The sequence below is a fragment of the Populus euphratica genome, unplaced genomic scaffold, assembly GCF_000495115.2.
Source record: "Populus euphratica unplaced genomic scaffold, PopEup_1.0 scaffold25.1, whole genome shotgun sequence".
NCBI lineage: Eukaryota > Viridiplantae > Streptophyta > Magnoliopsida > Malpighiales > Salicaceae > Populus > Populus euphratica.
In genome coordinates, this window is record NW_011499851.1 from 568,023 (window position 1) to 578,759 (window position 10,737).

General features: G+C 36.4%; 2 protein-coding genes across 6 annotated transcripts in view; one reads left to right on the top strand and one right to left on the bottom strand.

Annotated features, from left to right (window-relative positions):
• The first annotated feature begins 278 nt into the window (after window positions 1–278).
• On the top strand, window positions 279–966 carry LOC105121392 (uncharacterized). Its single transcript, XM_011020004.1, has one exon. The coding sequence runs from the start codon at window positions 407–409 to the stop codon at window positions 827–829; it is 423 nt and encodes a 140-aa protein (XP_011018306.1). The 5' UTR covers window positions 279–406; the 3' UTR covers window positions 830–966.
• Window positions 967–2,549: 1,583 nt separating this feature from the next.
• LOC105121393 (protein CHROMATIN REMODELING 4-like) overlaps window positions 2,550–10,737 on the bottom strand; it is a 16,295-nt gene continuing 8,107 nt past the window's right edge. For 3 of the 5 annotated variants that reach the window (XM_011020005.1, XM_011020007.1, XM_011020008.1), the window contains 6 exons: window positions 9,593–10,371; window positions 8,520–8,674; window positions 6,801–6,915; window positions 5,985–6,067; window positions 5,034–5,694; window positions 2,550–4,898 (listed from right to left, as the gene is read on the bottom strand). In XM_011020005.1, coding sequence (XP_011018307.1) covers window positions 2,883–4,898; window positions 5,034–5,694; window positions 5,985–6,067; window positions 6,801–6,915; window positions 8,520–8,674; window positions 9,593–10,371 — 3,809 coding nt within the window. In that variant the 3' untranslated portion in view covers window positions 2,550–2,882. Of the gene's footprint in view, window positions 4,899–5,033; window positions 5,695–5,984; window positions 6,068–6,800; window positions 6,916–8,519; window positions 8,675–9,592 lie in introns of all 5 variants that reach the window. The other 2 variants (XM_011020009.1, XM_011020006.1) reach the window with 2 other exon arrangements.

The window sequence follows — 10,737 nt, forward strand, 5'->3', positions numbered from 1 at the left end:
TTCAAGAAACTATATCCACAAAACTCCTGATATAAATTCTGAATTTAAAAGGAGAAAAAAAGGAATAGAGACAAAGCAGTCCTCGTATTGTTTTGTTGTATCGATGTAACCTACAAGTTAAAAGAAAGAGGAAGAAAGTAGAAAAGTAAAAAACCTCCCTCAAATGAAGACATCATTATCACCTCACCAAACAAGGGTACATGACGTATTACCTTGCATGAAATTCCACGTTAAAAATAACCATTTTTTCACTGCATAAAAAAGAAAGGTCCCCTCCCCCTCTTGGAGCGTCCTTACACCTCTCATGACTCCCTATATTTAGTGTTCTGCCCACCTCACCTCACCTCACAAGTCACAACCTCCCAGTCTCTTCTCCCCCACTTCGAGTCACCACTCTAGAGACAAAATGGCACAGATGTGGCTCCTTTGGTGGCCAAAAACCACCACCAAGATTGGTGCTGGTGGTGTTGATACCATTGCCACTACCAAGGCCACCAACAGTGAGATAGTCGAAAAGATTGGTAGTACCCAAACTTGTTTTTGTGGGTTTCTAACAAAGCTTTTGAAGAAGCTAAGGAAGAGAGGGAGAGTGATATGCACTGCCACTGCAAGTAGACAATCTTCATTCCAGTGCCGGTATGATCCATTGAGTTATTCTCTCAACTTTGATACAAGTGGGTGTGGAAGCATGTTAGATGACGAAGATTACTACCAGTTTTGTGCTTTCACTTCAAGGTTTGTGGCCAACCCATCAAGAAGCAGTACATCTTCTTCTTCTTCTTCAAGAATACTAGTGACCACTTCTCACCAGAATATAAATTACTACTAGTATTAAGTCCCGAGTTTTGCTGTCATGTTTTTATTTCTTTTAAATTTCGAAGGTTAATGTATCGATTTTAGGTTTTGGTTGCTTGTAACGGGCATATTTTGTACATTTAATGGATGATAAAATCCGAAGTTTTAGTCTCTTAGGTAGAGAGAAAGAGGAGAGTTAATTATTTATCCATATGGAGAAAGAGAGCTGGAGCTTCAAATGAGGTATGGGCTTTGCTGTACTTCAAAATTAAAAAAGTTCATTTTTTTTTAATCTTCTAGCCATAGCATTACCACCCATCACATGGACTTGATAACTTATTAATTCAGAGTTTAGTTTTTTTTTTTTTAAGTCAATTTGGTTAAATTTAAAAGTTAATTAGATATGGATCAACTTACGATTTGTTTGGTGTTGACTAAACGTAGATGGTTAACTCCAAGGGATTATTTTTGTTTAAAACAATGGCATTTTGGTATAGATGCGATGAACAAAACTACGACTCAAATCAGCCCTTGTGTCAGAATAAGTTGTTATTTATTTTCATGTGTTTAAAAAAATTATTTTTTTTAATTTTTTTATTTACTTTAAATTTATATTTTTTAATGTTTTCATATTATTTTCATATATTGATATTAAAAATAATTTTTAAAAAATAAAAAATATTTTAATATATTTCTAAATAAAAATTATTTAAAAAATAAATGCAATCACAATTTTACAATGAATAACTATGCTCTCTCTTGTCTGAGAGTTTTTATTTATTTATTAAGGGGCGTGTTACGAACATGTGCAGGTGAGCTGCCATCTCCAAGGCAAAATTGTAAAGAACATCACTGTACATATGAACTTGTCTATATGGGAGGCAAAATCCCATAATTAATGGCAGGCACCACGATGATTTTGCATAATTAATTAGAGGAAGTACACATGCTACTCATGTTAGAATAGACTTAGATCCGTTGCATTTGACCAAAGTTGTTTTTTGTTTTCAAAGTTTCTAACTAAACAATCTTGTGATTATATTTTTTTAAAAATATTTTTTATTTAAAATTATATTAAAATATTTTTTTATAAAAATACTTTCCAAACCCAAAGAAAAAATTGGATATATTCATAGAGCTGCAGTGCAATTATAGATAATATGAATAATTATATATGAACCTATTTAATATACAATTTTTTTTAAAAAAAATTGTATATGAATATTTGATGAGAATAATATATAATTCTTTTTATTTTATTCTTTTGTGAATTTTTCATATAGCCTTCTCAAATCAGTTATACTTTTATTTCTTATTCAGTCACATGAAAAATTATCAAGACCATTTTTTTTCCTTAAAACTTGCTTTTTAGATAATAATAAATTTTTATTTAAAAAAACATGCTTTTAATATAAAAAAATACATTTTTTCATCAAAATAAAAAAATGAATAAAAAAGGAAAGTTTTAGCTAAATAATTTTTTTTTCTTACTTGATTTATACCATTGAGATTCTTAGGGATATTTATTTTATTTACTTCAAGTTTGTTTAAAAAAATCACATGTTACTTTAAAAAAATAATAAGAAATGCATAACTAAAAAGAATTTTTTTACTAAAAAAAACCACATTTTCTCTCTAGAATATGAAATATTTTGAATTCTTGGAAATATTTATTTTAATCATCACGCAGCAATAACAACAACCCTCCTCTACTTAGGGGGCGTATTAACTAGTTCAGTTGGGAGATAACTATGTTTAAATGTTAAATGATGGATATATGAGCCAAGAACAACGAGAAATAATGTATGGATCACTTTTACATTGTCGCAATCCACCCGATTTTTTCTTCAACGGGGTGAGGAGGAAAAACCCTTGGATTTGGAAGCACGTTTGACAGAGGCAGCAATACCAGCAAGGAACACTGTATATTTCATTTTATCTTGCAATAACTTTACATAAGATGTCCTAAATGATCCTATATATGCTAGTTCATCGCTTGTTGAGTCATGCCTACAAAAATTCGAGCATTTAACTGGAGAGCCTGCATCAAAGAATAATGATGTTCCATATTTCGATCCCATACTTAACTATGGTTCTTGGTCACTCACAGGATGATCTGATAGAGTTCCCTCAGAAGATATGTCCTCTACATCAGGCTGTTTGATCGGAGAAAGATCTGACTCTGTCTTGCTAGAGTCGCCACTATCAGGTTGGTCCACTCTCTTCTCTGGAATGCACTGCACCTGAGGGGGCGACCTTTCTGTGTCCATAGGTTCTTCCAAAGCACATAGTGAATCTGAAATTCCAACTTGGTCAGGAGATTTTGGCAAGGGTACTTTACTTTCATGGAGGCTCGAGTTTGTAGCACCAGAACCAGAGGATAAATGAGGGCCTGGAGCAACACAGGATGCTACCAATTTAAGAACTTCAGGGGAGGGGGACAATCCCATGGTAGTTTTCTTCTGTATGTTTAAATAAGCAGATGAAGTCAATGAATTCATCTTGTGTAAACTGGGAAGAGGTAGGTTAAGGTCAGATTCATTCCATGGGCCCGAAGTTTCATGAACTAATGGTGGGACCTGTGGGATAGAGGTCGAAGCAACATTACTGCCATGGATGCTATTTCTAAAATCCTGGCTACTTCCCCCAATATCTAGTGGGAACTGCCTGAAAATATGTGACCTCCGCTTCTTTTTCTTCCTCAAAATCCTTCTAGGATCCTTTGGTTGGGAGGGAGGTGGACCGGGTACAATAAAAGGAGGAATAGTTGGCTGATTTTCTCCATATAGCACACGAACTGATTGAGCTATTGCTGATACAGTGGGTGGCAGGTCAGGAATAGCTGGTTTGACAGGAGGAGCACTTACAGCTTCCCGAAGCCAATGAGGCAGCTTGTTCGATGAACTGCTTCCAACTACTTCTTTGCCCTTTGAATGGAATGGATTCAACACTTTATTTGGGTCCAAGAACAATGCTGAACTGCTTAATTCACCACTTCCCACATTGTTATGGGAATCGTGCAATATATGTAATGATCTATCTAGAAGGCTAGGTGATTTCCCGTACTTCATGGTATTGTATTCCTCTTCTCTTCGCTGTAAATCAAAGTTGCTTGAGGAATTCAATCCAAGAGTTGCCAAGGTGCTTGCTCCAAAAGAATTGAGCAGAAATGGTTTTTCCGAGGAAACGTGTGATGGTCCCACTGAAGAATCTCCAACAAAACTTACCCGCAACTCATCCGAATTCCAAGTTGGAATTGGTCCAAAATGCTCATTCTGCAAACTAAATTGATCCAGCGGCTCAAGATGTGGTAGGCTAGAAGACAGATCACCAAAACCCAATTTCATGTCCGTCAGGTGTGACTGAAACTTTGACGGGGTAACAAGTCTGCTTCCATGCAAAGCCCGTGTCATCATTCCCTCAGGAATGCTTGGGAACAAGGATGATTTGGAGGACTTTGTTGGCTTCATCATCTTTGGCAATGGAAAGGCAGACCCATCCAAGAACTTGAATTGTTCCTCCTCCCACCTAGCTGCTAAATCTTCTGAAGTTTTGTACTTTGAGAATTTTAATCTTGGGTCTCTAAGAATGGCATCCCAATTACCCCTTCCATATCCCCGAACACCAACCCAGAGGAAATCAAGTTCGTCCTCAGACCAAACATCTATTTTTGATTTCTTTCTATACAAGCTACTTGATCCGGAGCCAGTCCTCATCATTATGTTCTCAAGCACCTTTCTGTGGTTTTCAGGAAATGATGAAAAAGCAGATGGCATCTGACCCAAACCCAGTGTGGGAGGAACCTCCCTCTCTAACTGATTATATCTTGTTGCATCTTGAGGAGGAAATTTCAAATTGGGCAACAATGGCATTGCTGGAAGTTCTCGAGTAGAGTCACTAACAGCTTCAAGTCTTCTCCCCAGTGACAAGCTTGGTAACAAGTCATGGTTACTAGGCATGCTCTTGGAAGGAAGTGGAAATCTGGACAACAAATTCTCATCAAAAGGAAAGTTTGGCAGTGACATCTTTTCCTGGAAACCAGCAAAACTAGAACTGCAAACTTCCAAGTGATCAGAATCCTTCCCTTGTGATACAGGTGGACACTGCAAAAGTAATGATAAAATAAATAGCTACAATAGGGCATTGCAATAAATAAATAAATGCAGCATTGCAATCACATGCATACATAGAGTTCTATTTAGAAGTTAACAAAGTCGATGAACAGAGAGAGAGAGTACCGGACTCAACGAGTGCCAACCATCTGCAAAGTTATTTTTAAGATGCGGTTGCAAAATCTCAGCTGATGCATCTAGCAATTTTGGCTTGTCTGATGTAGTCTCCTGATGTTTTATATCCATCTCAATTGAAGTTTCAGAGCAAGGAGGTAGACTAAATGGAAACTCTGGTCCAGGCAATGGCTTGCTTTGTTGACCCTTCGATCTTGAAGAGCTTTTGTGCAACAAGTCCAATTGATTAGCATTGGGAGCACAGAGTCCCAGAACAGGTAACTGATTGTTGGAAGAAAGCAAGTTTTTATTGCCTGTGCCGTGACTTTGGTGAATTGGAAGGATAGTGTCAGAGGAGGAGTGTCCAAGAGAGTTCATAGAAAGATCCAGATGACTGCTCAATTTATGATTAGATAGGTGGCCCAACTTTATGGTTGCATCGGCATTTCTCCTTGTTGCATCTTGCTGACTGACCTCGTCATCCTCCAAGTTAATTACAAACGACTTCTCTCTGCCTTGTTGAGCAAACTCCAAGGCCTGATCCCTGTCTATTTTGTTGGTGGGAGGGCAATGAAGAACCAACTCACGTACAGGAAGCCCCTCATTAGGATGAAATACTTCAATTGCATTCCGCTGAGCAAGGCGTTCTTTTTGTCTAGAACGAAGCTTAGTGCTGTTCAAAGAAAAGTAAGTTGAAATAACAATGTCAAATAGTCAAGTCTAAATCATATTTCCCATCAAGTTTGCCCAAGTAGCATGGCATTTTCCACATGTTTCAGGAATATGAAGTTGGATGATTTTATTTAATCTTTTATTTTTTGATCCGGAAGATCTCAGAATAATCTTAACCTAGGGTCCAATTCAACCCCATACCAATCCTTCATTACAGCAATTAGATTTCTATTTTTATTTAGTTCTTGTGTTGAGAACGTTGGGTTTCCTGGGTGAAGAAATTTAACTTACTATTTTGCCTTTAGAGCTCTTCCAGCTGGTGTATATTCCCGCTCAGGCTCTGCTTCAGGCTCCTGGTCCTCTTCACCACCACTCTGCATTTAAAGTTGAAGTTGATAACCGAAACTATGAAAAACCATTATCAAAAAGTAAGAGAAGAGAATAACTATGACAACAAATGAATTGTGCTTGGTGGAAAACAAGAAAGGTTACATTTTTGAGAGATCCACTGAAGCATTGAAAAGATAAGTAGCAAGTGAATCAAAAATAGTCCAGTAAATAAAAAACATTTATGAACTTAGTTTTTATCAAAACAAAAACATTTATGCAAAATAAAATCTCAATCCATGCAGCTTCAAGCTGAATGCACTAGAAATATGATGAGAAGGAAGAAAAAAGAAAGACGTTTGAAAGGACAGACAAAGAGAGTAAACTGGAGCAAAGAAAATGAAACTGAAATGGGGCTTGCTGTGAACATCAAAGACCAAAATGGCAGCCAAGGTTCAATTCTCACTGCAAGAGGCCAGCATGACAATCTTAAGCTAAAAACACAGAAATAAGAAGCAGCCATTCTACAAATCTCCATAGTTTGGAATATTGAGAGGGGAGTGGGGATTTGGTTAGTTTGGAATACTAATCCAGAAGGGATATAATAACCCAGACATGTATTAATACTAAAGAAAAAGGAAAAGGACAAGGGAAAAGCTAAATCAGCCTGTCGCCCAATAAAAAATCACGTGGGATGTAAAGACCATACTGGTCCAATCTTCAGACGCAACATAATAGACCAGCTTTGTATTGATAAACCTCGGAAGCAAATGAAAGTACCTCATTCAAAGTTTCATTTGAATGCGGGGCATAAGCTTCCCTGTATGAGACAGCTTTCCTCAAGCGTTTCCCTCGACCAAGAGCAGCTTCCTCCTCGTTTTGATACTTCTCCCATCTAAAACCCAGCAAAACATAAAACTTAAATAAGCATTCCTGTGAAATAAGTTTCACCAAACAGAATATGTAAGGAATTGTAATGTTATATTGTGAATTATTTGAATTATGCATGTGGTTGATATGGAATGGGGAGAAAGAAGAAACAAATATTAACGTATTGGAGAGAAATTATGTTCAAATGTTGCATTTCAATGAAAGAGGTATAATCCTGGGAGGACACATCAGAATTGGGAATTTGCATTTATTGTTTTTCTGGTTAAGAGACACAAGAGGAAGGTATGAAGTGAGAAAGGTGATGAAAAGGAATTAAGAGAAAAAGAAAACTCCTCAACACCAAGACTAATGGGGTGTTTGTGAGTTAGGTAACAATTGCTTTTCAAAAATTCTTTTCATTTAGAAGCACAGCAAAATAATATTTTTTTCATTTTGCAAAAATATATAAAAATAATAGTTGTAAGGAAAAAAAATCAAAATTTAGTGAAAAGCGGGTGCACCACAACCCGAAACACCCTTTACGACAAATTTTCATATAATTTTGTTCCTTCAAAAGAATCACAATTCTTTGTAGACTCCGAACCATGTAAACAAATAAAATACATCCCTGGAACACATTAAATGAGAAATAATTTAAACTTCAATCAAACAGCACTAACCGTTGAAGGAGGAGGTAAATTCTACTGTTGAAAAAGTAAATTCTATTATAACACACTTGGAATTTGGCCCACCAAGGAAATTTGACTCTATTACACTTCTAAAACAAAAACCAAAACAATAAAATAACTATGATAAAAAGAGAGAAATTGCCAAATTACTATTAGGCACTTTTAAATGTAAAGGAATTCAAAATTGGATGTGTGCCCATAATTTAATTGTGGAGTTCTACAACAAAAGGCAGTATAATAAGGTCAAACAAGATCAAATCCGTTCACTGTACAAATAGAAATTCTTAGAACACAACTACTTAAGGTGTCACAAAAACTACTTAAGGTATCGCAAAATCAGCTGAAACACAAAAAATGTGAAATTGCTTCAATTCTTAAGAAGATGCTATGTGATAACAAAGCCTGTATCAGTTCAGGATAACAGCACCACACATTAACAACTGTTACATTTACCCATAAAAATATTAGATTGGACTGAACTCTCACTTTGGAACTATAAATGAGTAACAAGTCAAGATCAAGAACCAGCAAATAATCAGTTCATAGCCTTGATCAATATGGGAACTAACCAAGGGATGACAAAAGGCATTTGAATTTCCCACCATCTACCAATTGACCAAATGAATTGATTTAATACTGTTTCATTAAAATAAACCCAATCAAGAACCTGAATTCAACAGTTTTAACTAGTCTTTTGATCAAAGATATTGAGAAACAAGCTGATGGGTTCCAGAAAATGTTCATCGCATGGCATGGATAGATAAGCAGTTGAGTGATAAATAATAATAAAATGAGCTTGTTTATAATTATAACATTTTTATCAAATCCTGGGTACATAGATCAATCTTGGTGAAACAGTACGTTTGCCAACCAAATCTATTCATTTTTCACTTATTATAGAATTAAATTAGACAGCATGAGCACAGGTAAATTTCCTTACCTTAAACGCAAAAGCCTGTCCCATTCATTTTCTTCAGTAACATTTACCACACTGTCCTCTTTCCTTTCAGGATTTTGTCCGCAGGTATCATCAACCACAACTGGTGATTCAGCTCCCCCTTGCTCTTCTGTTGTTTCATCATTCCATTCCAAGGACTGCTTAGAACAATGCAGAGATGTTATTTAATTGAAACCAACAGTAAGCATGATTTTGTTTGGGGTATTCCTCCGTAGAATTAATCATTACAAATGACATTCTGGGAAAGGAAAAAAAAAATAAAGTTGCAACCAAAAAAGGCAAGAATAAAACAATACAAAGAATATATTCAGAAACATTTTGAAACCGAAAGAAAGTCTCATCAAATAGCTATTTTAAAGAAGAAAAATTTAGGAGGCTAAAAAAACAGGAACAAGGAAAGTTTTAATAAAACCAAGCCAAACTAAGAAAAGAACTAATTACTGACTCCTACGGGCCATTCTCTCCCACATAACTTGGTCATATCATTTCATCATATTTGAGTCAAGATGCAACTGATAAAATAAGGTCTGGAAAATAAGATTGCTAGTTTCTACAAGGACAACCAAACTTTTAGACGAAGTAATTGTAAAAGACCCACCAATAAAATGAAATGTATTAAACAGAAACTACACTGAATCAAATGCCAACACTACATGGAGTCCTGCTATAATTAAATCCTAAAATTGGGTGAAAAAAATACAACATTCAGTCATGAAGAGAGGTTATCCAGTTTGACATGCAAGCAACAAGGATTAAGGCAGCCAGTTAATTTCAAATAGGTTGACTTCATCGATCCCATTGCAGTGGTGATCACTGGCAATTGTGGTGGTGAGTGAAGTCCAGCTATAAACTAAAAACCATTTTCAACCATTTGTAACATCAGAACATAGCCCAGAGCATCTAACTCAACAAATTCAAATTTAAATGAACTGCAGTTTTGAGAGATGCACCAAGGCACAAGGAAATGGTATTTCTACCAAAGATTCTGATGAAGGTAGAAAGATTCTGATGAAGCAGAAGCACATATTCCAGTAAAATAAAGTAACAACACTCACCTTTACTGAGCCAAGCATTTCATTCTCAAAATCTCCTTCAGCAGCATCAGTTGATGCAGACTGGAGGTTTGAGCGGTCAAGTAACTTTGATATAGCATTTTCATCCCATACAATCTTGTTGCCACCATCTGTACATTTATCTTGGTACACATCCCCAAGGCCACCACTCCTCTTTCTCTGCTTCTGCTCCAGATCTGCTATTGTGTCATCTTTATCTTTGTTGATATTATTGTCACTATTATCTTTTCCATTCATGCTAGAAGATTCACTAAAAAGCTCTTCTGTTCCCCATCGTAGAATATCTTCCACTTCCTTCTGAGACCCAGACTTATTCACAAAGAGCTGATCAAGCACTAGTTTCTTTCTAGCAAGTTGCAAGATGCGCTCTTCAACACTGGCACGAACAACAAGCCTGTACACCAGAAGTCTATTGGATTGCCCAATTCGATGTGCTCGATTCATAGCTTGGATATCAGCATGTGGGTTGAAATCAGAATCATAAATAATGACAGTGTCTGCGGTTGCTAAATTGATTCCAAGGCCACAAGAGCGCGTTGATAACAAGAAGACAAATCGACTTTTGTCTTGGTTAAAACGTGCAATTGCTGTCTGGCGATCTGAGACTGATACAGAACCATCCACCCTTTCATATGTTTTAGGGCCAAACTCTATGGTCAAATAATCCTCGAGGATATCAAGAAGCTTGGTCATTTGTGAAAAAATCAGAACTCTATGACCTTCCTTGTATAAGATCTTGAGCATGGAATGCAGCAGAGTCAGCTTGGCTGAAGCTTTTATTCGCATTTCATGAAGAAATTCTAATGACCCAGAATCAGGCTCAGTACCTGGTATGAGATATGGATGATTGCAAATTTTTCTCAGCTGCATCACAATGTTTAGCATCGATTGTTGTGCAACTCCTTTCCCAATATTCCGTAACATTTGATAATTCTTCGTTAGCATTGCTCGGTAATACTCAGCTTGGATAGAAGACAACTCAACAGGAACTATTCGTTCTGTCTTGGGGGGGATATTTTGCATAGCATCCTTTTTAAGCCTTCGAAGCATGTGTGGTGCAACAAGTTTCTTCAACTCTTCAACTTTTTCGGCTGTTGTGAGATCATTAAATTTCTCCTCAAAGGAAG

Bases quoted from the DNA above. Each gene is read 5' to 3' on its own strand.
- LOC105121392 (XM_011020004.1), top strand. From the start codon at position 407: ATGGCACAGATGTGGCTCCTTTGGTGGCCAAAAACCACCACCAAGATT.